The sequence below is a fragment of the Rhamphochromis sp. 'chilingali' genome (assembly GCF_963969265.1).
Source record: "Rhamphochromis sp. 'chilingali' genome assembly, chromosome: 11".
Taxonomy (NCBI): Eukaryota; Metazoa; Chordata; class Actinopteri; order Cichliformes; family Cichlidae; genus Rhamphochromis; species Rhamphochromis sp. 'chilingali'.
In genome coordinates, this window is record NC_137938.1 from 21,658,828 (window position 1) to 21,685,614 (window position 26,787).

At 43.5% G+C, this 26,787-nt stretch overlaps 1 protein-coding gene across 2 annotated transcripts in view; it reads left to right on the forward strand.

Moving 5' to 3' along the window:
- invs (inversin) overlaps positions 1-26,787 on the forward strand; it is a 38,201-nt gene that overhangs the window by 10,334 nt on the left and 1,080 nt on the right. For both annotated transcript variants that reach the window (XM_080897389.1, XM_080897388.1), the window contains exons 7-17: positions 14-194; positions 2,047-2,156; positions 2,611-2,782; positions 3,535-3,690; positions 3,805-3,926; positions 5,934-6,041; positions 6,148-6,254; positions 6,345-6,554; positions 8,279-8,490; positions 9,931-10,498; positions 11,322-11,473. In XM_080897389.1, the coding sequence (XP_080753515.1) occupies positions 14-194; positions 2,047-2,156; positions 2,611-2,782; positions 3,535-3,690; positions 3,805-3,926; positions 5,934-6,041; positions 6,148-6,254; positions 6,345-6,554; positions 8,279-8,490; positions 9,931-10,498; positions 11,322-11,473 (2,098 nt within the window). The remainder of the gene's footprint in view (positions 1-13; positions 195-2,046; positions 2,157-2,610; positions 2,783-3,534; positions 3,691-3,804; positions 3,927-5,933; positions 6,042-6,147; positions 6,255-6,344; positions 6,555-8,278; positions 8,491-9,930; positions 10,499-11,321; positions 11,474-26,787) is intronic.

Sequence of the window (26,787 nt, forward strand, 5' to 3'; positions counted from 1 at the left end):
TGTTTGTGTAAAGGAAGCAGCACCCACTGAGTCCCTGCTGAACTGGCAGGACTATGAGGGTCGGACGCCCCTTCACTTTGCCGTTGCTGATGGCAACGAGGCAGTAGTGGAGGTGCTGACGTCTTATGAGGGCTGTAATGTAACAGCTTATGATAACCTCTTCAGAACACCGCTGCACTGGGCTGCTTTGCTGGGTGAGTTGACACACATCTTATATGCAGTTTATTATTACAAGAACCTGCAAGAATTTCAGGCTTTTTAGAAATTATATCCTTAAAAGCTAAACTACCAGTCGAATTTAGAATCCACATTTTTTCCTTTCTAGCAGCTTAGGTTTCAGTCTCTCAGCCACTTTGGTGATGGGCAGGTTTGCAAATGAGGTTAGGCAGAAGTGTCCATTTACTCCATTTCAGTGTTTGCAGATGACACTGTAGTGAGAACAGGGAGCAGGTGAAAAATAGGTAAAAGGGTGGAGGTATGCTCTGGAGAGAAGAGGAATGAAAGATGCTTGAAGCGAGACAGAATACATGTGTGTGAATGAGAGGGAGACAGGTGGAAAGGTAAAGATACAGGAGTAGAGGTAGTGGAGATGGATGAGGTGAAATACCTGGGGTCAATCCGAATCCAAAGCAAAAGACAGTGCACAAGAGAGGTAAAGAAGAGTGTAGGGATAGGGTGGAGTGGGTGTTATGAGTATGAGGGGTGATTTTTGACAGAAGGACAGCAACAAGAGTGCAGATGGTAGTGAGACCTGCAATGATGTATGGTTTGGAGATGGTGGCACTGACACAAAGCCGAGCTGCAGGTGGCAGAATTTAAGATTTTCATTGGGAGTTGCAAGGATGGACAAGATTAGAAATGAGAACATCAGAGGGACAGCTGGGGTCACATGTTTAGGAGACAAAGTTAGAGAGGCAAGGCTAAGATGATTTGGACATATGCAGTGGAGGGATAGTCGGTATACTGGACAGAGGTTGTTGACGCTGGAGCTCACAGACAGGAGGAAGAGGAGGAAGTACTCATAGGAGGTCCATGGATGTAGGAAAGGTAGGACCTGTAGAGGGTTGGTGTGACAGAGACATGGTCAGATTTCATGACTACTAGTGAGAGCAGCCAAAAGAAGAAGAATGGATCAGATAAAATGGCATTAAAATGTGTGGTGTGAAGGCAACACCCTGACTTTTTCTCTGGTTCCTCCAGCAGTTCTATTTATTTAGTCCTATTGTGTGAACACTTCCAGTTATCTTACACTTTCACTCAAAAGTTTGAAGTGCTTTTTAGATCAGAAAAGTTATAAGTGACCATCAAAGATTAATACTGTCATTAATCATAAGTCATTTTTAACTGAATGTCTGTGGAAGGAATACAGACGCACATTTCAGCAACCACCCTGTTCCAGTGAGACTTGAATCGATTAAGTTAACACAGCAGATAGCAAATGTGCTGTTTTTAAAAAAAGGAAAAAATGTGCCTATTTGGGCGTGTGGCAAATCATCCTAAATGGGTTTGATCATAGTCACACAGAAAATAAAATAAAATTCCTTCAGAAACTTCACAATATACAAGTTCTGAGAAACTGAGTCTTGTACTTAAAAACCAGTTAAAGCAAACAAACAAATGATTTCATAGAAAAGTGGGAACTACTCAGTAGTCTCAAAAGTGTGCAAAATTGGCTTTAACCAGAACAGAAAGAGAAGTGGGAGGCCGAGGTGCAAAACCACGTCTGTGGTTTAAAATAAGACATCTCACAGGGGCACAACTGAAAACATCATTAAACAGTCGTCATACAAGCAATTTTTTGCTGGTTTGTGACGTATTTTCATATATTTGTCGCTCAGAATAGCCTTTATTTACATCAAAAATGACTCCAAACTTCTGGGTGACAGCATGTGTGATAGCGACCTGTTTATTTCTTTAGTGTCACGTTAACTGTACAAACAAAAACACACGCTGCATCTGTAAGATGGTGTGGTTGAGCTGTCGTCCTGGCGCTTCACATCCTTGTTTCCCAGCATGTCCCTCTGATGAAAAACGTGTCTTTTTCAGGCCATGCGAAAATTGTCCACCTGCTGCTGGAGAGGAACACATCAGGCACTATTCCCTCAGACAGCCAAGGGGCAACACCTCTGCACTATGGGGCACAAAGCAACAATGCTGTGAGTCACTGACTCCCATATTGTTACCTCCGCCAAGGAGGTTGTGTTTTGGTAGTGTTTTCCTGTCGTGCTGTCTGTAAACACGATGTCTCAAAAAGTTTTGAAATAATTCCAATAAAACTTTGTAGGGGTGTAGAGTGGGCTTATGTTAACAATCCATTGAAATCTGGCTTATATCCACCAAGGTCTTCAAGGTCCCCTTAATGGAAAATTGACAAAAAGTCTTATAAATGAGAAACTATTTAACTTAGACTCTTACAAGTGTTACTGATATTTGAAAGTCCTACACCAGACAGTTTAAACGCTTGATTATTCAAACGCCTGTTTTAAATTACAGCAGAATAATAAACCAGATCTTCATCTTGTTAGTTTGTTGTAATTATGTTTCAGTATCTTCACCTTGGTCCAAAAAACAACACAAATAACCTGCGTTTTTCTTTCTGTGTGCATGAAGGAGACAGTTGGCGTATTCCTGTCCCATCCGTCGGTGAAAGACGAGCCCGATCTAGAGGGGAGAACAGCGTTCATGTGGGCTGCTGGGAAGGGCAGTGACGATGTCATTCGCACCATGCTGGCCCTCACCCCAAACATTGACATCAACATGGCAGACAAGTACGGTGGCACTGGTGAGGACTTGACAAACCAGAGGAGGAACTAAAGCTCCTCCGAACTGCTTTGGCCCACTTCCCCTGTCCTCTGTGTGCTTCGAGGGAATGATGACATAATTTCCCTGGTCTTAATGCTCTATGTACACATACATACATACCTTTGTCCTTACTGGTTGCTTGTTTTAAAGTTGGGATGATGATGTCACAGGGGATTCCCCCAAAAGTGCAAAAGAGGCAGTGAGATCACAGGAGAGAGGGAAGTGATACTGTGAGCAAAATTAATGTGAGCTCGTCACAGACACGCACTACTGCCAGCACTGTCCTTTGACAAACACACATACATGCAGGCGCACATGACTTCCCGCCACGCTTTGACCCCCCGGGGCTATTTGAACCTATAATCTCCATGGCGATAGCCCCTCTGCTCGACGGTCATTGTTTATGCATGAATTACATGCAACGGTTGAATCATGCTAATTAGACAGTGTGAAGGGCAGTGTAAATGACCGAATCACTTCCATGCACTTGACTCCAGTCTGTACTGTCTGGGGACTGGAGTGAGGGCAAGGTGGGATTTCCACAAGGAGGATTAAGTGCACCACTCCTCATTAAATGTCTCCCCCTGTTTAACCCTTCACTGACCAGGCTTTAGCCACAGCCCAAACAGGAGCATCAGTCAAAGGAGTGATGTGGAGAAAAAGAAGGGACAGACCTGAGGAGTGATTCAGGACATCATGTTTTATCATGTGCATGTGTGTGTGTTTAAACAGCGCTCCATGCGGCCTCCCTGTCAGGCCATGAGAGCACAGTGAAGCTGCTTTTGGAGAAGGGCGCAATGGTTGACTCTCTGGATGTCATGAAACACACACCACTGTTTCGTGCCTGTGAGATGGGACACAGAGATGTCATACTAACACTGATCAAAGGTGAGTGTTCATTAACATATGTTAGTTACACTTTCTCAGTAATTTCGGGAAAGTCTTATTTCCTTTTTCAGTTTTCCTGTGGTCTTTGTAGTCATGCGAATGTTTTGAATAAAGGTTCTGCACGTGTTGACCTGGTGGACGTAGATGGTCACACTGCTCTACACTGGGCAGCTCTAGGAGGGAACGCTGAAGTCTGTCAGATACTGATGGAGAATGGGATAAGTCCCAATGTACAGGTATGCATAAACATATTTCACTAAGGGAGTAGTTGTTTTTAATACTTGGATTAAAATCATTTGCAGGCAACGGGCGTCTAAAGTATAGAAGCCTAGCTAAGCTAAGCTGTCTTATTTATAAAGAGATTTGAAACAGCAAGTGCTGACTAAAGTGCTTAAGAACAGAATAAATATACAAAACCATTTATACAAAAACAATTAAAACAATGAAAATCACCTCTCACACTGTGGAAAGTGACAAGAGGTAGGTTTTAAGAAGTGACTTAAAATGGGCAGTGCAGAAGCCTGTCTAATATGCAGTGGCAGCGAATTCCACAACTTAGGTGCTGCCACAGCAAAAGATCTGTTCCCTCTGAGCTTTTGCTGTGCCCTCGCATTATCTAGGAGCAGCTGATCAGCTGACCTGAGCAACCAGCATGGTGAGTGCACATGTAAGAGCTTAGTTAGGGTGGGGTAAGACTATTTAAAGGCTTAAAAACAAACAAAAGAAGCCATAGACATGTTGTGTTTCCTCTCCTATGATGATCCACCAGATGTGCTGCTTGTTTGTCAGTCTCTCCATTAAATAACTTGGTCATTATCCATTTGCAGTGTGAAGTGTGTCTGATCTGTTGACAGCATTTGGCTGAATCTAAGCAAAGAGTACACTCTACTGTTCATCCTGCAACTTCTATCAGCAGCCAGATCATCAATGAACACTAGTGACCCAGTTCCTCTGGATCATACATGCCCATACCATAACATTGCCTCTGCCATGTTTGACAGATGATGTGGTATGCTTTAGATCATGAGTTGTTTCTCTCTTTTTCCAGGCTTTTCTCTTCACATCATTCTAGTACAAGTTCATCTTGCTTTCATCCATCCTAGAATTCTTCCAGACCTGTTTTGGCTCTTTTAGATAGTTTTCTTGCAAAGTGTAATCGGACCTTCTTGTTCGTGAGTGTAACCAATGGTTTGCACCTTGTTGTACACCCTCTGTCTTCATATTCATAAAGGGTGTCTTTCAATTGTGGACTTGGAAAGTGATACTCCTACCTCGTCAAGTGTGTTCTTGATTCAGATAGGTGGTGTAAAGTTGTTTTTCTTAATCCTGGAAATAATCCTCATCACACACTCTAGTTTTAGTTTTTAGTCCTTTTGGTGTTTCACAACATGGCAGCCATGCCAAAATGGGTATCTCTGCAAGTTTGATTTGGTAGAGTGGAACACCAGATGCCCTTCCTGACACAACCCCAAAAGGGATTTTTGTCTCCGACTGCAATCTAACCAGCGACCCTTCAGGTGTCTAATTTATATGTTAACCACTACACCATTCTTTTTAAGAATGTACCAGGTTTCTGATTTGGCTTCTACTAAAGTTTTTGCTATCTGTCTGATAGGTTCATTTTGTTTCAGCCTACTGATAGCCTCCTTCACACACTAGATAACTATAACTGATAAAGTAACCATTAGGATTAAATCGTCCAAATTCAGTTTAAAATTACAGGTTAATAAAAGGTTACAGTGAACATACTAGAGCAGGAGAGGGGATGAAAGGATGTTTTTTTCTTTAATATGAAGCGTGACCACTCACCCTCTACCTCAGCCCTGCAGCAAAATGCAATAAAGTTTAACCAAAGCCAACGTGCTGCTGCAGTAGTGTGTCATATTAAATTGTCATGGTCAATTGGAAACATTTAGTCATAAATTTTTGTTACAGTTACTTCTATTTCATTTAAACTGCTTTCATTTGGTAGTGTTTCACCTGTGTGTTCCGTTCTTTAGAGCAACAGAAACTATCTCTGGTTAATAATCATAAAACAACATTGTTATGGATAATCTAATACAGCACCGAGTGACTTCCTAGTTACATACTGAACATGAATTTTGGATTTTGTCCTCATTAACGACCAAAAACAGTTTGGATTCTCGTGTCCAGCGTAAAGCATATGGCTGATCATTGTGAACTTCAAAGCTGTCTATGTCGTAGCTCCAAAACTTCTGATCTGCTGTGTAAACTTTTTGCAGGATCATGCAGGAAGGACTCCACTGCAGTGCGCAGCTTACGGTGGTTACATCACCTGCATGGCTGTTCTCATGGAGAACCACGCTGATCCTAATATACAGGACAAGGAGGTAAGAAATTGCCTGTATTTGCTTGAATACACTTTCATGTCTGACTTTTTTTTGTAAGGTTTAAACATACAACGTTAATGCTGTTTTTTTCTTTATGGGGGTCCAGGGCCGGACCGCTCTCCACTGGTCATGTAACAATGGCTACCTTGACGCTGTGAAACTGCTGCTGGGCTACAATGCCTTTCCCAATCAAATGGAGCACAGTGAGGAGAGGTGAGAACTGAGACCACAATGAAAGCAGCCGAGGTGAAGCTTAAAAAGTAGGAAAATAGATGTATGAATCACACTGTTTATGCTGTGCAGGTACACCCCTCTGGACTATGCTCTGCTGGGGGGGCACAGTGAGGTGACTCAGTTCATGCTGGAGCATGGTGCTCTGTCCATAGCAGCTATCCAGGACATCGCTGCCGCCTCAATCCAGGCGGTCTACAAGGGCTACACTGTCCGCAAGGCCTTCAGGGAGAGAAAGCAGCTCCTCATGCGACACGAGCAACTGCGCAAGGATGCAGCCAAGTGAGAGACACATATAGGGTCATGCCAGAGTTATAGGTATAATGGTAAAGTGAAGGAATTGGCATAACTAGCTTTTATTAACCAGCGTTAACAGAGCCTAGCAGTGATCTCCTTATGGCATCTGACAGTGGACTCATGTCTGTGCTTGTTCTGCTAGGTTTCAGTGCAGCATTTGACACTGTTGACCACAATATTGTATACATGGGTTAGAATACACAGTATTAAAGAAATACACTGCAGGGGTTTCAATCATATCTGTCTGACGGACTCAAATTTGTTCATGTAGATGGGGAGTCTTCTTCAAACGCAAAGGTTATTGAGGGAGTTCCACAGGGTCCTGTGCTGGGACCAATACTGTTTATATTATTTCCCTTAGAAAGCATTATGAGAAAACATTACATATATTTTCATTGCTATGCAGATGATACCCAGCTATATTTGTCTATGAAGCCAGGTGACACACAGCAACTAGTTAAACTACAAGCATGTCTTAAAGACATAAAGATCTGACCTCTTCACTGGATGGTATAATCTTGCCTTGCAATAACACTTTGAGGAATCTTGGAGTTATTTTTGACCAAGATATGTCCTTCAGTGCGCATATTAAACATACAGGCTTTACTATTGGAATGTATTATTATCGGGCTGTCCTAAAACACCCTGAAAGGATGATCCAGAATGCTGCAGTGAGTGTACTTACATATTTTTCCCATGTTAGCTTCTTGAATCTTTCTACTCATATAATCAATCTGAAATATCAAGCCCCATAGGTATATGTTAAGGATACATGGAGCATGCATCTGCATACCTCTGTTGCATTTCTGTGAAAAGCTGAGGGACACCCAAGTTTATGAATATGATAAATCGAGAATGAGGTGACATAAGATTTTCAAATTGACATCATAGGTCGATCTCCTAAAACTCTTGGATGAGTTAAAATCCGAGTGAGCTTCACCTCAAACTCAGAGGAAAGGAAGTTTTTCCTCCCCTCCGTCGCCGAGTCCTTACTCATAGGGGCTCATCAGACTTCTCTCTCTAACATTGTAGGGTCTTTACCCTACAATATAAACAGGTGTCTGACTGAATTGAATTGAAAATATTATTATTTAGTGAACATTAACACATTTGGTTTGGTTAACATTTGGTTGCCCAGACAAACCCAGAACCACCACACACTTAAGCTGTAATCACTGATTACATGGCTTCATGGTGTTTATATTCATTAGAAGTTACTCACTGACATCCCTCTGTTTGTCTCACACTGTGTCTCGCAAATTACATTTACTTTGCCTTTGAAGCAGTCACACTCTCTCCATATCTATCTTTCTTTCTGTCAGCCCAGCACACACATACGTCTCCTCTCTGTCTGCCTCTTCCGACTCGTTCTTCTTCTGCCATTTGCTCACCAGTCTCATCTTTATTCTCTTAAACAACACTTTTGACAAGTAAATTTGTTTTCAGAGGGCACATTGACTTCAGGTTTTTATGGTAATCCAAGCAGGCAGTTTTATTTAGACATGCCTTTTAAGCAAAGCTTTTTTTCCACATATTACTAATGATAAGCTAATATCCTTATCAGATTATATTCAAGCTGTATAGAAGACGTCCAGGAATGTTCTTAAAAAAAGGTCCAGAGTTAGAAAATAACCAGAAACCTACAATACTGCCTGTACCAAATGACGAGGTTTCTTTTGCATTTTTTGCCTGGTTTTCTTTGTGTTTAGAAAGCGAGAAGAGGAACAGCGGAAGAGAGAAGCCGTGCAGCAAGTTTCAGGGGCCACAGCAGAGAAACGGAGGGTTTCACCCGTGAAAGCAGAGCAAGAAAAGCTGTCCTTAGTGAGCATTATAGAGGACTTATCCTTGAATGATTCGTCTGTGGAAACAAAGAAATCATCCAAAGCTGAACGCACTAAGAGCAAAGAGGAGAGACACAGAGGTACAAAAATACAGAAATCCTCAAATTTAGTCTGAAGTGTAAGTGTTAATGCGCTTACAAGTGAGGACACGCCTGTGCAATATCGCTTTAATAACTAACCATAATCACATCCCTTGTCTTTATTTTACCCTGTTAAAAAAAAAAAACAAGGTGTGAATGTGGGAGTGAATGTGAGTGCGAATGGTTGTCTCTGTCTATGTGTTAGCCCTGCGACGGACTGGCAACCTGTCCAGGGTGTACTCTGCCTCTCACCCTAGGACAGCTGGGATAGGCTCCAGCACCCCCCGCGACCCTAAAAAAGGATAAGCGTCAGTGGATGGATGGATGGATAGATAGATAAAAATATAAACCACACTGCAACAGAAGTCAGTAAAAGTGTTTTATCAGTACTTTGTAAGTCTGCCTTTCTTTTTGATGAGACACTGAATCCTCTTCAGAATGATGGATGTCACTGTTGCATACTTATTTGAGGATATATTCTGCCATTCTCCTGGGACGGTTTTTTCAGCTGGTCTTTGCGGAAAGGATTGTGCTCCTCTGCTTTTCACCTTCATACCTCAAATGTGTTCTGTTAGATTCAAGCCATGCAACACATTTGGCCAGTTTTTACTTTACTTTACACCGATTCTGCCAGTGTGCTTTGGATCTTTGTGATGCAGGAATATTTGGCTCATTTGTTTTGATAATTTTCTGTAATACTTGTTGCCATCATGGAGTCTGATATCATCAAACCACTGCCTTTGAGTTTCCCGCTCAGGTTTGCAGTGAACTTGCTGGACTCCATCGTAGACAGTCCTTTACACTGTCCAAGCTGTCAACAAAGCTTTGACTCCCTTGTGTCTGAATTACTTTCAAAGCTGTGCAGTAGCACGCTGTCTGTGGACAACCACTACACCACACTTCTGATTAGTGATCTTGTGGCTCGTTCTGTTCTTTTCTGCAGCTGCAGCTCAGTCTTTGCTGATTTTTAGTGGCTCACTTATCTTCCCGTGTCCTTTACCATCTTTTTGATGACAATCAGATTTTTTAATTTCACTAAAAAAATTATTTTGTATAATCATGATGCAAATATACAGATATGCACAGCACATCAGATCCAAAATGAGAGAAGTTCCAGTCTTCAAAGCTAATTTCATAAACTCATTCATGCAATTAACTAACTAGAAATCAGAGGTGGACTCAATTTAGTTGGTCAGCAGCCTGTATAGTCAGTTTAGTCTGGAGTATTTAACTCTGTGAAATAATGCATTTTGAATCATTGACTTTAAATTGATATTGCACAGAGGTGTACTTTTAAACACTAATTTTAAACACTTTTTAGGTGTTTAAAATGAACTTTTAATTGAGCAAATGCATTCATCTTGACTAAACAGTACAGACAGTGGTGTTTTATTCATTTACATGATCTTTATTTTTTAATTTCAACTCCACTCCAACCAGTTCACAAAAGCAGGTCCTCTAGAAGAGGTAAAGAAGCTGAACCGCATGATTGTCCTGAAGCTTTGGGCTGCAGTCATGTGAGCAGTGATGCTTCCCCCGATGCTCTGCAGACCACAAGGCTGACAGAACTTCTCTCCCCTTCCGGCTTCAGACCCACACCTCCCTCCATGCCCAAATTCAGGGAACGACTTTTGTCAAACTCACCCAGTCCTTCCACAGCGGTTTCCTCTGTGGACCAAACTGAGGCCGGTAGAAGAGACTGCATGCCTCTAAAAAAGAGTAATGCTCACATGAGCGTGCAGACTGCCCGGGCAATTACCAATGCCCACACCTCTCCACAAAAACACAGACGACATAAGGCGCGTACTTCAGAGAAGGCCACAACCAAAGACCAAACTCGCTCAGCCTCATTAAGAAGGAGTTCATCTGTAGATCACAAAAGCCCCCCAAGAAAGGCTCAATCTGCCGCACACGCACCAATGTCAACACGTGCACACAGGGAGTACAACAAGGAGCATCGCAGGAGGAGGAACGAGGCTGCACGCATCATCCAGCGTGCCTGGAGAAGGCGAGTTTACATTTTTCTCCTTGATCGTGTTTGTGTTTGTACCAGGAGGGTTGGGGGAGATTGGCAGCGCAGTATGATATCATAAGGCACACTTTATTGTCACCTTTGGGAAATTTTTTGTGGACTCAAGTGCCGTCACAGAAGCTGCCTTCACTAAGAGTCAGTAAACATTAAAAGAAAAGAGAAATTAATAAATAGATTTTAAAAAGGGGCCTATCACAACATTCAATACACACATTGCAGATAATCTTAAAAACTGTTATTTAAATGCTTGATCGATGCTGGGACAAATGAATTTTTTTGAAGCGATTCAGACCGCATTTAGCATTCAAAATTTTGGGGCAGTGCCATGTGGCACCCACATGTGCCCCCTTGTGAATACTTTCCCGCCCCCGTCTTTAGTCTGGATGCCATGAACAGTGGAGCAGTGGGGGGGAGAGCGTGGGAGAGGGTTGAGACAAGAAGACGTGGGACATAAAGGCTGTAATCTAGAAGTTTCATAGTATTTTAACAAGAGGCTAAAAGTTCAGCCGGGCTGCTCTAATAGCTACCAGAAGCCTCTCGTTGCTTTTCTCTCTGTCTTGCACACACTGCGTTTCTCTTAGTGGATGCCAGTCCACTGCAGGAGGCCCTCTGTTTCTCCTCAGCTTCACAGTTATATTGTGTATATGTTGCCTATTAATTTCCTTGAGTAAACTGTTTACTTTGTTTACGCTTAGTGAGAATTAGTGCGAGGACTTGCCAGCTTTTAAAGCTTTGAACGCTGTTAGAGATGATTTTTATAGAACTGCGTGCATGTGTTTGTGTGGATGTGTGTTTGCAGGTTTTGTGCACGCAGACGGAGGGAGGTAAAAGCCCATGAAGAGGTGGAGTCCAGACATTCAAACTACACCCATAACAGGAAGAAGGTGGAAATCCGAGCTCAACCTGCTAAGCCAACACAGAGTAAGAGCTCTGTGCTCCAAAGCATCTACGGTAAGATCACCAGCATACTGCCCCAAAACTGTTTTTAGTTTCCCGAATCATTCTATTGCTTTATTTACACTCACCAGACACTTTATTAGGCACACCTGCTCATTAATGTAAATATCTAATCAGGCAATCACACACCTGCGATTCAGTGTATTTCGGCTTGTAGATGTGGTCAAGATGACCTGGTTAAGATGAAACTGATCATCAAAATACGGCAGAAAAATTATTTTCTACACTTCACAGGCTGGTCAAACTCTAAGGGCAAAATGAATGAAAAGCCTACTTTTCTATGGATCAGAGAGTTTTAATATCATTGTCACTTGATCAAAACTGTAAGTCAGAGAGGAAACGGTCAGGTAATGAGTGAGAAACAGTGGTGTTATTAAAGATGTTTAAGGAATTGAGCATCTGCCCGTCTTAATTAAAAGTGGTATTAAAAGCAGATGAAGCTACAAATCAAGGTGTATAGAACAGACCGTAAGCAATATCTTATAAACGTTGAATGACAGAAAGATCTTAGTGTTAAAGAAAATGTAGATCTTCTGGGATTTTCCCACACAATCATCTCTGAATGGACTGGGAAAAAAAAAGACATCCAGTGAGCAGCAGTTCTCTAGTTTGAAATCCCTTATTGATGCCAGAGGTCAGAGGAGTATGGAAGCCCGTTTCTGCCACTAAAAAAAAAAAAAAGTATCCAAAACTCTAAATTTCGAGTTATCTTTCTCAAAATTTTGACTTATTAATTTGAAATTTTGAGAAAAGTAGCTTGAAATGTTGACTTTTTTCAAAAGTTTGAGTTAATAATCAGTAATCTACATGAATGACGTAATTTCCTTGTTACCCGGAAGCGGAAGCCCTCAGCTACAAATGCTACAGTTAAGCTACCAGTATAACAGCCAGTCATGAATGCACAAATTGCTGATTATTTTCAGCTTAGCGTCACAAATGATGAAATGCTTGTGTTATGAGCTGAATCACATGGTGTTACTATCAGCAAACGTACTCTTGAAAGCGCCAGTTTGTTGCGATCCGGTTTTGAGTGTGCAGTCCACGTAGATTACTGATGGCAGAGATAACTCAAAATATCGAGTTACTTTTCTTAAAATTTCAAGTTAATAAGTCAAAATTTCAAGAAAATAAGTTGAAATTTTGAGTTAATAAGTCGATATTTCGAGTTATGGATACTTTTTTTTTTAGTGGCGGAAACGGGCTTCCATAGAGGAGAATGCCCAGAGGCAACAGTAACTCAGTTAACTACTCATTATAGTCAAGGTATGCAGAAGAGCACCTCTGAGCACACAACATGCCTGGTCCACTGAATCCTGGTTTCTGCTGTGACATTCAGATGGTAGGATCAGAATTTGGCATAAACAGCATGGAAGCACAGGTCCACCCTACCTCATATCACTGGTTCAAGCTGCTCTTGTTTGTGATGTGGGTGATATTTTCTTGACACACTTTGGACCCCTTAGTATCAAATGAGCATCATTTAAATGCTGCAGCTTACCTGAGTGTTGTTGCTGACTGTGTCCATCCCTTTATGACTTCTGATGGCTGCTTCCAGCAAGATAATCCACCGTGTCACAAAGACCAGACCATCTTAAACTGGTTTCTTGAACCAAATAGTAAGTTCACTGTACTCAGAAACCACTACAGTCACCACATCTCAATACAATAGAGCACCTTTGGGATGTGGTGGAACAGGAGAGTCACATCGTGGACACGTTTACAAGAACTGTGCCGTGCTGTCGTGTCAATATGGTCCGAAAATCTCTAAGAAATGTTTCCAGTTCAATCTTTGCCATAAAGAATTTCATAATATATTTCACATATATTTAATATATCTTTCTCTCACATCTATTTAAAAATGTGTGGTCGATCCTGTGACATTCCACTGAACTCTGAAAAAGGAGAAGCATGAAAACTGAGCAGAGCTATTTTAGACTAAACCTTTGAGAGCAATGCTGCACTTAATTGCTCTGGTAATGTAATATTGGATTAATCAGGATGATGGCTCACCGCTGAAATAATGACTTTTCAATTTCCAAACATTAAGTTTTAATGTTTCTAGTGGCTGAAAAGCTCAACAAATGCAACACTGTGACCTGTGAGTCTGCCTGAGTGCACACCAAAACACGAAAAACACTTTTTTGGGGAGGAGTGTTGTCATGCGAGCAAAGAGATGATAGGAAATGAGGATGCTGGGAAAGCACTCTTAACAGAAGCAGGCACCTTGCAGTTTGTAAACAAGCAATAATGGCCAAAAGACAGCCATGCTAATAAACATGTTATAGAAATTATCACCTGCAACTTTGCCACATTAGAAACAATGGATATCAAGTGTAGGAAAAGCAGCTTTAATTTTAACTCTAATAGTTGTAGATGAACTCTTGGTGTGCACTGACCCTTTGCAGTTTTAAAGCAGCTCGTGCACGCTGCAACTCCTGAGTTAAATATGCTTATTAGGAATGTTTTTAATTGGCTAAACCTTGAACTCGTGTTCGGTTAAGTTAGCAGAAAATAGTGGCTGAGAAATCAGTGAGTCGGATGTGCAGCATGAATTAAAGCTTTAGCATTTGAAGATTTTGTAAGATTAAAAGAAGAAGAAGTTACAAATCCAGCTGTGTAAGAAACACTGTAAGCGACCCGTGGAAATGTCTGGCTAATGCTTCAATCCACACGCCGGGACGGTATCAGCCTGGTTTCCCGCGTGGAAGCTCTGGTAAGGTTTCGCCCTCACAGACAGGCCTGACCTTCTTAACACATCACCAGGTGATGATGGGAGGACAGACAGAAGCCTTGCTGCGCCAAAACACAGAAGCCCGCACAGCCTCTCTGCTCACGGTCCGATCCGGTCTTCTGACGTTGTTTTCCCCTCCCCCTTCTCGCCTCTCCTCCCTCTCTACCTGACAGTGCTGGCACTGTGAAAAGTTCAGAGCTGTCAGGGGGAATGTCAGACGACTGCGTAGAGCTATCTGCTGAACACACACATTAACAACACCCCCCCTCCCAAACACACACACACACACGAGAGTCATTTTATTACTCCGTCTCTCGTATCTTGAAGTAGACAGATGTATGAACTGTGGACGCTATCACCTGCACGCTTAATTATTATAAACCATTTTTAAAAATAGCTTTCCAACACTCTTATATCTAAAAAATCTGTGTCAGAACAAGATCTTGTTTTCATCACAGATAAAAAAAATGTATTACTTGTTTAATTTGCTAATATAAAAAACTTATGTGTTTAAATATTATTTTTAACGTCCCAGACAACAAGACTGGTAGTGGTTAATGTATTTCTCTCATACATGAAAGCTCCCCAGTTGAATTGTATGAGTGGACACAAACCCCGCCACAGAGTCCTAGAGCTGGTCTCAACCCTTAGATCTTGTAAAGGAAATTTGTAAAAATCTGTCCTGGAGTCACCTTAGAATAAGTGGGCAAGTGAAACTGCAAACCCCACCCTCCCTAAAGAGTGTACATATGAAAAGTGGAGTAGTAAGCATACACAACAAGTGGAGCTCAGTGAGAAAAAAAACTAGATTCTGTCCTGGGCCACTGTGCCGCTCCCTGACCTGTCCTTTAAAACTATGACCTACAAGCCAATAAAATGGGGTTCCAAAGTGATTAACCTGTATTTGGCTGACTTCCAGGTATTTCTTGGAAGGAGTCTACGACTTGCGATTAAAAAAATTGAAACTTTTATGTTAGCCTGCAATTAAATAGGTGGTGATGGCTTTATATTGGTAGATAGTGGTTAGGTCTACTGAGAGCACGAAGGAAACCAAATATGTGAAAGCCTATGTCAAAACAGCGCCTTTCCCACTGCATAGTAGGAGCAATTGCCCTGGCCTATATTAGCAGGGGTCTTCACATTTACTCAGTTTTATGGGCAAGATGTAACAGGACCAAACCTGGCACATTCTCCCCTGTGAAGTGCTATTGGGGACAGTTGTCTTCTTAACAGTCATGTCTAGAGATGGACCGATCCGATATTATGTATCGGTATCGGTCCGATACTGACCTAAATTACTGGATCGGATATCGGAGAAAAATAAAAAATGTAATCCGATCCATTAAATATCATGAAAGCACCTCACAAAACTTGCAACACGCCGTAACTCACCTCAGAACGTTAGCACGTCGGAGCAGTATGCATCACCTGATAGAGCGGCTGTGGCATGCGGGACCTGTCAGTGGTCTGGATAGCATTTGGAGCTTCGCTAGCAACCCGGCATTTCATCTCCGACAAAGTTATCCCCGAGAGAAGTAAAGCAAGTGTGTAAGTCCATCTCTGAATGTTTGTAAAGCATTCCTGCGTTAAGCTTAACAAGCGATATATGGAGCGACTGCCTCTCCTGCTGCTACTTCAATCATGAAACTGCTTAATGATCAGCTGATCGGCTTTTCTGTCGCGAGTCCGTCTCTCTTGTTTGTTTTTGGCCCACTTTGCACCAGAAAGAGGAAACCAGCGGCTGAACAACAGCAGCACGTTTAAGCTTGATAAGCTGTTGTTAGAATTTATTTAATATTACTTTCTACACCAGGATCTTTTTCTACGTAGCTGACGCTGGTAACTGTGCAGGGGCGGATCTAGCAAAGTTTAGCCAGGGGGGCCGATAGGTGGTGAAGAGGGAGCTGAGTGTAAAAGCGAAGCTCTCAATTTACCGGTCGATCTACGTCCCTACCCTCACCTATGGCCACGAGCTGTGGGTAGTGACCGAAAGAACGAGATCGCGGATACAAGCGGCAGAAATGAGCTTCCTCCGAAGGGTGGCTGGCCTCTCCCTTAGAGATAGGGTGAGAAGTTCGGCCATCCGGGAGGGGCTCAGAGTAGAGCCGCTGCTGCTCCACATCGAAAGGAGCCAGCTGAGGTGGTTCGGGCATCTGACAAGGATGCCCCCTGGGCGCCTCCTGGGTGAGGTGTTCCAGGCATGTCCCACCGGGAGGAGGCCCCGGGGCAGACCCAGGACATGCTGGAGAGATTATATCTCTCGGCTGGCCTGGGAACGCCTTGGTATTCCCCCGGATAAGCTGGAGGAGGTGGCTGGGGAGAGGGAGGTCTGGGCCTCTTTGCTTAGGCTGCTGCCCCCGCGACCCGGCCCCGGACAAAGCGGATGAAAATGGATGGATGGAATAGAAGTCAATTACTGTATATAGTGACTATTAAGTCTAATATATATACCCTAGTAAGCTATAGTACTTTTTCCTTTGGGAAGGTACCATCTGTGCAGTCTGCAATTTTGTTGAAGAAAGATGTTGAATCTATTTAATATTTCTTGAAAAATAATTGATTTCTGTGCATTTTTTTTCACACTGCATCAAATTAAGGTTGATTACGTCGATTAAGCATCATGAGGTGGAGTGTGAGGGGTGGTTCCCTATTTTTTATTTATTTATTTTTGTTGTTGCTGGGAGTTGGAACCCTATTAGTTAGGTTGCTTAATATTTACGCTAAGTACTCTTTAAAATACCAGAATAGGGAGGATGGTGTAGGTTTAAGTTTATTAGATTGATCAGTATTGCTGAACTATGAAATATTTTTTTTTGCATACAGGTATAACAGAATAGCTTTAGTGTAGTTGTTGTTTTAAACTTGAGTATGAACTTATACAAAATGCAGCAAGATATTTAAAAAAACAGTTTTGTTGATTAAAAAACATTATATCGGATTCATATCGGTATCGGCAGATATCCAAATTTATGATATCGGTATCGGTATCGGACATAAAAAAGTGGTATCGTGCCATCTCTAGTCATGTCTGGCAATCTGGGAGTTAATATTTCTAAGCACAAAATACTAACTAAATCGCTATTTCTCTCATAGTGAAACACAAAATGAATGCTATGAAAGAGAGCTTCAGGTTATGTTTTTATCCCTGGTTCTCTGAGTAGCATGAGCGAGTGTCTCACCGAACCAACCTCTTTGCTAGGGAAGTGAGGAAGAGGTGGGCTTTTTTGAATTACATCTGACGCTATGTCAGCCTATTATATAGGAAGGCCTATATAACATGGGCATCATTTAGCTAACAGTAAAGGCTGTTGATCCAAATCGTGGCAAGCTGTGGCGAGTTGATCTGAGTAGGTTCTAATGGAAAAGGGGCTTATGTGTCCACCTAAAGGAGGACGGGGGGGTATGTACAGGACAAAAACATTTACTAGGCCCCAGCGAGATTTGAACTCGCGACCCCTGGTTTACAAGACCAGTGCTCTAACCACTGAGCTATAGGGCCTTTGCTGAAGTAACACCCATGGATACACTACATATAGACAATCAGACCATTGCACAAGCATGGGTGTGAACTGAACTTGATCAACCAGTTAAAGGAGTGCTCTTACAAGGGTGTTTTGTAAAATGCACCTTGGCAGCAGTGGCCCTGCTCATGGAAAAGGCTTTCGGTTAGTCACATATTCGACGACAGGCTGGTGGCAGCCCCCAACTACCAGGGGGTGGCTTGTCAGTGAAATGCTCTTATACACCACCTGGGGAATTTGGGCTTTCAGATAAACGTGGAAGAGAGTAGTCTAAGGAGCTTGGAAAGAAAAGCGTCTGGACTTCTTTAAGTTGCTTGAAGATGTTTCACCTCTCATCCAAATGGTGGAGAGTCCCAGATTTAAACCCAGTGGGTCCCCCAAAGAGGGACAAAGGACCCCCTGATGATCCTCTACCTAGTAAAAGAGAGTACATTGAGACCATCTACCATAGGGCTCAGGTCTAGACTTCTCCGGGTGAGAGCATTTCTATCTTAAGGCCATACAGCCATCCCTAGCACAGTTTCACAGAGGCAACACAAGTTAGCCTCAAACAGTGCAAGAGGCTGCTAGGCCTGATAGCTTAGCAGCTGTAGCTTCCTCTGTAGTGACGATGCCACTGGACATGAGACTTCACAGGTGGGAGCTTCTTCCCTGTGATGTACTACTGGGGACAGTTGTCTTCTTAACAGGCATGTCTGGCAATCCGGGAATTAGTATTTGTCCCCCTAGTGTGACACAAAATGCAAAACATAACCCCGGTTCTAAAGTAGTACTCGTCAGGCTAGGACTCCGCAGTCTATTTACACCTACAGACCAGTGGACACTCTTTCAATGATGAGGATGTACACATCCTGGACAGGTAGGAATGCTGGTTTGAACGGAGAGTCAAGGAGGCCACTTACTAGGGGTGCAACGATACACAAAATTCACGGTTCGGTTTGATACTTTGGTGTCACGGTTCGATATTTTTTCGATACAAAAAAAAAAGTTCATGCCTTTTTAACTTGTCATTTATTAAATTTTCACGGCACATTCCGCACCACATCTCTGTGCGTTCATCATTTGTTTGAAGCCAGCTCACCTCCTGCAACTACTTTTCCGAGAATACGTGCTTCTTTTGTGGTTCGGACTCCTTTTGACATTTCTTTGGAGGTGGAGGAACATCACAGTAATTGCTTAAAGGAGCTTCTTCGACATCTTTAAGAGTTCTAAACAAATGTCTGTCCTCCTCCTGAAAATCTTATGTACGCAAACACGCGTTGCAACTTCTTATCTTGTGCGCGTTTTTTATTTTGACAGCGAATGCGCACCTGCAGACCACTTATGTGCAGCCCTGGTTATTTAGCTTGTCATATTGCAGCCACAGAAATTCTTTGTCCATGAAACCATAAAGCTGCACTTTCTTTTTGCCTTATAGTCTGATTTGTCATAACTTTTCCGTTTTGTGGTGAGCTTTTCTTTGGCTGTCACTTTGTTGTGTCCTCACCCGTTGCCTACCGGTGGTGGTCAGAGGGCCCGGTGGCGCCAATGTCCGGCTGCCTCGCCTCTGTCAGTGCGACAGTGCCCGACGGGCAGGGCAGAGATAGATTTTGGTAGCCCGACTGGAAAAATCGCTAGCCCCGGGACGTCGGGCTAGCGATTTTGCGAGCCCTGTATCTGATTGAGGAATCACTCATCTTTGGAAAAGAGTGTTTATTACAGAGAAATGGCTCTTTCCAAAATAAAAGCTATACTATACGCTTCTTCTGGGCTATAGTCTCAGCAGCATATTAAACATATCAGGTCCCCATAAGGAGAATCCTGTGCTAACGGCTGTCCAAATGACTCGGTTAAAGTTTGTAGCATGCGTGCTTGTTGTTTTTGTCTGCTTCCACTTGTCTTTGCACTAGGATGATGTCGGCGTAAATGTGCAGTCATATTCGTTGTGTTCCCACTAGTGCTGTCAGTGTAAAAAATCTCGTTGAAATGACGTTAACGCCACAACACGGCAAATCTCCGTTAACAAGCTACCGCAGATCGCCCCGTGCGTGGGGCTGGACAGCCAACACGTTAACGAGCTAACTGCCTAACTGCGCTAACACACTAGCTCCCACCCATGTAATTGAGCATTGCGTGGCACATCCAACATACTGTTTTACTTTAGTCCATGACGCGCTTACCTTCAGGGTCATACTTCACATGAAAACCAAAATAGTTCCAAACGCCAGATCTGAATGAGGGTGGGGGAGGTTCAATTTGCCATGTTGCAAGGAGAGCTTAACTTCTGTCTCGCTAGCTTGCCCTGCGCTCAGTGAATCTGCATTCGACTCCTCCGCCTAGGCTGCACTGTCGAGCGCAGATCCACTGAGCGCTCAACACAGACAGCATCGTCAGAAGGAAAGTTGATAAAATAAATTAAAATTTTTGTATTGTTCGATACATATGCGTACCGAACCGAAAGCACTGTATCGAACGGTTCAATATCGATACGAGTATCGTTGCACCCCTACCATTTACGTGAAAAGGGAAAGACCATCTCTGAATCAAGGAGGGGACCTAATGGTACGTCTTTTGCCATCTTAAAATGCTGTGATTGCAGCCATTCCCCAACTCTCTGTGAATGGTACTCATGGCCATTGATCTGTGGTCTTTGATCAAGGAATTGGCTTTGAACTGGTTGTTGATCAATGGGCATGACAATTTGCATATTATTGATCAAGGAACTGACCTCACAGCCCATTGTTCATTCAGTGGGCTGGTTTCAGTTATTGTGCAATCTACTGTTTATAAGGTTGGGGAAACCTGCAGTCTACTGAGACTGAAAAAATCACTTGGATGAGTGACGAAACATTTCTCCCTCTGAAAACGCTACGTCCAGATGAACAGAATCAACCTTTTGAGATTTAATTACCTGGATGATTAAGAATGCATCAAGACTCTTTTTAAGGGAGTTTCTGTCCAGGCGATGTGTGCAGCTGCATCCTGGGCCTCACCTCACACATTTGCTAGATTTTACAGGCTAGATATAACAGCACCTAACCAGGCACATTCAGTCCTCAGTGCATGTTCTTCACAGCTGGGAGCTTCTTCCCTGTGAAGTACTACTGGGGACAGTTGTCTTCTAAACATGCATGTCTGGCAATCCGGGAGTTAGTATTTGTCCCCCTAGTGTGACACAAAATGAATGCTATGAAAGAGAACTTAAGGTTATGTCTATAACCCCGGTTCTATGAGTAGTATGAGCGAATGTTTCACCAGACCACCCTCTTTGCTAGGGAAGTGAGGAAAAGGTGGGCTTGTTTTGAATTACATCTGATGCTATGTCAGCCTATTATATAGGGAGGCCCTAGCCTCTCCTGACATGGGCGTCACTTAGCCAGCCTGTAAGGGTTCGGTGAGTGATTAGAGCATCTCGTTTATGAAACTCAAAACCACCATTTTTGAAACCGGAGAAAAATGGCTACAAAAATTAACGCTGTTGTCCCCAACTCTAACAAAAAGTCCCAGACCAAGCAACAGGTATAAAGTCACATCGACGTCCACCTTTGCTGTAGCGTTTGTTACGCATACCAAATATGTCATGGGATGCTCAGCCGAGTTGCTATAATGACAACAACGCACTTTCTGTGGTACTTGATTGTAATGGAAAACCAGCCGTTCCGAGTTGATCTGAGTAGGTTCTAAGGGAAAAGGGGCTTATGTGTCCACCTAGAGGAGGACCAAAACATTTACTAGGCCCCAGCGAGATTTGAACTCGCGACCCCTGGTTTACAAGACCAGTGCTCTAACCACTGAGCTATAGGGCCTTTGCTGACATAACACCCATGGATACACTACATAAAGACAACCGTAGCATAGCTCAAGTGTGGGTGTGCACTCTGAACTTGATCAAACAGTTAAAGGAGTGCATAGGGCTTTAGTATCCAACACTAGCTGCCTTGTGTTCAGAGACCATTCACATTGCATTGCTGGAAACCTTAATTTCACCCACACTTTACTGTGGGCCGTTTATTTCCACCTCCCCATATATCCCCACACAGAAAGTATCTAAGATTTGCTTTCCAGGAGATAGCATATGAGTTTGTGGTCCTGCCTTTTGGCCTCTCACAAGGGTGTTTGTAAAATGCACCGAGGCAGCAGTGGCCCAGCTCAGGGAAAAGGCTTTCGGGTAGCCACATACTTCAACGACTGGCTGGTGGCAGCCCCCAACTGCCATGGGGTGGCTTGTCACTCAAATGCTTTTATACACCCTAGCAATGTTTCGCAGAGGCAATACGAGTTATCCTAAAACTGTGCCAGATACTGCTAGGCCTGCTAGCTTCCTCTATAGTGACGATGCTACTGGACATGAGGCTTTCAGAGGTGGGTGGTCTTACAGGGACTAGACCTTCACTGTGATGGCCACCGTCATGTAAGAGTCTCCCTAGACTTTTTCCCCAGGATGGTTTCAGCCAAGAAGGTAAAAATTCTGTCCTTTAAGACAGCTCTATTGATTGTTTTAGCTTCAGCTAAGCTTGTAGGAAAAATCCACGCTCCCTCGGTGTAGAGGTTGTGCATTCAGTGCTCCCCTTATAATACGAAGGTCAGTATGCCACTCAACACCACCTTTTCCCCAAAAGTTATTTGGATATTTTCCCCTATGGAACTGCCGGCCTTTTACCTGCTGCCTTTCTCTTAAGAGGAGCAACAGTGGCTGCATACCTTGTTTCCAGTCTGTGCTCTGCGTATTCATATGGACAGAACCCAGAGTTTTAGACAAAGTGACCAGCTGTTTGTATCTTGCGCTAAACCACATATAGGAAAGCCTGTGCCTAAAGAGCGTCTTTCCCACTGATAGTTGGAGCAATTCCCCAGGCCTATTCTAGTAGGGGTCTTAAGCCTCCTGCTGGCCTGTGTGCACATTCCACTAAGGGTCTGGCAACCTCATGGACTCTCTTTAAGGCAGGGGTGTCCAACTCCAGGCCTCAAGGGCTGGTATCCTGCAAGTTTTAGATATCACCCTGGGTCAACACACCTGAATCAAATGATTAGTTCATTACCAGGCCTCTGGAGAACTTGAAGACATATTGAGGAGGTAATTTAGTCATTTAAATCAGCTGTGTTACATCAAGGATACATCTAAAGTCTGTAGGACACCGGCCCTTCAGGCCTGGAGTTGGACACCCCTGCTTTAAGGGATCCCAAAAGGTTGATTCTGTTCATCTGGACGTAGCGTTTTCAATGGGAGAAACGTTTCGTCACTCATCCAAGTGACTTCTTCAGTCTCAGCTGGCTGCAGGTTTCCCCAACCTTATAAACGGTACTTTGCACAATAACTGAAACCAGCCCGCTGAATGAACAATGAGATGTGAGGTCAGTTCCTTGATCATTAATATGCAAATTGTCATGACCATTGATCAACAACCACTGATCAAAGCCCACTGATCAAAGACCATTGATCAACTTACTTGTTTTGCATCGGAAACCATAGCAAAATACAGAGAGTGTCCCTAGCAGCCATAAGAGAGAAGGATGCCACACCGAGGATGTGGACAAGTAGGTGAAAGATTTGTCTGACATACAACTCACCCAAGCAGCGAAAATCATCCTTACAAAAAGGTTGAACTTTGCTGTTATGCTGAAACAAATCCACGAGTTGAACTGATCACAGCCACAGAAACAGAAATTTCAAACAACAATGTTGTAGATGTGGAAGCAGAGCAACCAGGGATGAAAGTTTAGGCCTGTCTCAGCAATGCAAATCCCCAAGCATCCAACATCAGGATGGAGGAGAGGAAGGCACTCACACCACTTAGTAATGACAACAACATAATCATCCTTCCGGCAGACAAGGGTAGGTGCACAGTCTTGCTAAAATCAGAAAGACTATCGTGAGAAAATGTTGTCACTGTTCAGTGACAAAAATACTTATGAGCCCCTGAAACGAGACCCAGGAAGTGGTTACAGGAAGAGGGTGATAGATTGTCTGAAGCAGTTAGAATAAGACAATGCTATTGACCGGACCTCATACCACAGGCTATACCCAGGGGAATCTACACCAAGTCTGTATGGTTTACCGAAGATACATAAACACGGTGTACCTTTAAGACCAATTGTCTGTATGATCAACTCGGTCACCTATAATATTTCTAAGTTTCTGGCTTCGATCCTCAACCCATTGGGGTAGGCAGCTCTGAACACCACACCCAGAACACCTTGGGTTTTGTTTAAAAGGTGAGAGATGACCATCTACACTGCAGACTTCTCTCACAACTTCACCCAGTACTTCTTGCAGAAATTCGCTGACGACTCTGCAATAGTTGACCTCATCACTGATGGGGACCACAAGGGTTACAGAGAACTGAGCCAAGGCTTTGTGAACTGGTGCCAGCAGAACTACCTCCAGATCAACACTAGAAAAACCAAGGAGCTGGTGGTAGACTTCCGCAGGCACAAACATCCTCCACTGCAACCACTAAACATCCAAGGTATGGACCTGTAGACAGCTACAGGTACCTTGGTGTTCATCTAAACAATAAACTGGACTGGACTCACAATTCAAATGCTCTCTACAGAAAAGGGAAGAGCAGGCTGTACCTGCTCAGGTCTTTTGGAGTGAAGGTCCCACTCCTGAAGACCTTCTAGGACTCTGTGTTTACCTCAGCCAACTTTTACAGTGTGGTCTGCTGGGGCAACAGGTTGGCCTTCTTAGACTGGGAGATTTCCATCAGTAATGGGGGACATTTAAAAGCTAATGTGTACTGTAAACCTGTGCATACGGATCAGTATTTAAGTTCTGACTCTCATCATCCACTGGAGCACAAACTGGGTGTCATCAGGACGCTACACCATAGAGCGAACACCATCCCTACAGACACAGCAGCCACGGAAGCAGAAGACCAGCAGGTCAAGAAGGCCCTGAGTAAATGTGGTTATCCCAGCTGGACATTTATCAGAAATCTTCAGGAGAGAAGGACAACTGATGCCTAAGCAAAAACACGTAGTGATCCCCTATGTTTCAGGAGTATCAGAACTGTTGCTACATTGCTACGTCCAGATGAACAGAATCAACCTTTTGAGATTTAATTACCTGGATGATTAAGAATGCATCAAGACTCTTTTTAAGGGAGTTTCTGTCCAGGCGATGTGTGCAGCTGCATCCTGGGCCTCACCTCACACATTTGCTAGATTTTACAGGCTAGATATAACAGCACCTAACCAGGCATATTCAGTCCTCAGTGCATGTTCTTCACAGCTGGGAGCTTCTTCCCTGTGAAGTACTACTGGGGACAGTTGTCTTCTAAACATAAACAGTTGTCTGGCAATCCGGGAGTTAGTATTTGTCCCCCTAGTGTGACACAAAATGAATGCTATGAAAGAGAACTTAAGGTTATGTCTATAACCCCGGTTCTATGAGTAGTATGAGCGAATGTTTCACCAGACCACCCTCTTTGCTAGGGAAGTGAGGAAAAGGTGGGCTTGTTTTGAATTACATCTGATGCTATGTCAGCCTATTATATAGGGAGGCCCTAGCCTCTCCTGACATGGGCATCACTTAGCCAGCCTGTAAGGGCTCACAGACCGAGCAGCAGGTATACAGTGACCTCGACGTCCACCTTTGCTGTAGCGTTTGTTACGCATACCAATTACGTCATGGGATGCTCAGCCGAGTTGCTATAATGACAACAACGCACTTTCTGTGGTACTTGATTGTAATGAAAAACCAGTCGTTCCGAGTTGATCTGAGTAGGTTCTAATGGAAAAGGGGCTTATGTGTCCACCTAGAGGAGGACCAAAACATTTACTAGGCCCCAGCGAGATTTGAACTCGCGACCCCTGGTTTACAAGACCAGTGCTCTAACCACTGAGCTATAGGGCCTTTGCTGACATAACACCCATGGATACACTACATAAAGACAACCGTAGCATAGCTCAAGTGTGGGTGTGCACTCTGAACTTGATCAAACAGTTAAAGGAGTGCATAGGGCTTTAGTATCCAACACTAGCTGCCTTGTGTTCAGAGACCATTCACATTGCATTGCTGGAAACCTTAATTTCACCCACACTTTACTGTGGGCCGTTTTTTTCCACATCCTCATATATCCCCCCACACAGAAAGTATCTAAAATTTGCTTTCCAGGAGATAGCATATGAGTTTGTGGTCCTGCCTTTTGGCCTCTCACAAGGGTGTTTGTAAAATGCACCGAGGCAGCAGTGGCCCTGCTCGGGGAAAAGGCTTTCGGGTAGCCACATACTTCAACGACTGACTGGTGGCAGCCCCCAACTGCCTCCAGTCAGTGTGGAAAAGAGCACGCTGAGACCAACTCAACGCACTACTTTCATAGGGCTCAGGTCTAGACGTCTCTGGGTGAGAGCATTTCTGTCCTCAAAGAGAACATTGGCCATACAGTCATCCCTAGCACTGTTTCGCAGAGGCAACCCAAGTTATCCTCAAACAGTCCCAGAGGCTGCTAGCTTCCTTTGTAGTGATGATGCCACTGAACATGGGACTTTCAGAAGTGGGTAGGATCACAGGGACTAGACCCTCACTGTGACGGCCACCATCATGTGAGAGTCTCTCCAGACTGTTCATTTGTGCTCCACGAGTGTAAGAAACAAGATTTCCTGTCTCAGATTGTTACCGTGGGGATGGTTTCAGCCAAGAAGGTAAAATTTCTGTGCTTGAAGACAGCTCTATTGATTATTTTAGCTTCAGCTACGTTTGTAGGAGAAATCCACGCTCTTTCAGTGTAGAGGTTGTGAAATGAGTTCTCCCCAAATAGGTATGCCACAGTGGCTGCATACCTTGTTTCCAGTCTGTGCTCTGCGTATCTATATGGACAGAACCCAGAGTTTTAGACAAAGTGACCAGCTGTTTGTAGCTTGCGCTAAACCACATATAGAAAAGCCTGTGCCTAAAGAGCGCCTTTTCCACTGGATAGTTGGAGCAATTTCCCTGGCCTATTCTAGTAGGGGTCTTAAGCCTCTTGCTGGCTTGTGTGCAGATTCCACTAAGGGTCTGGCAACCTTGGTCCTGTAAAAAAATATTTACAGGACCAAAAAGTTTGCTAGGCCCCAGTGAGATTTGAACTCACGAC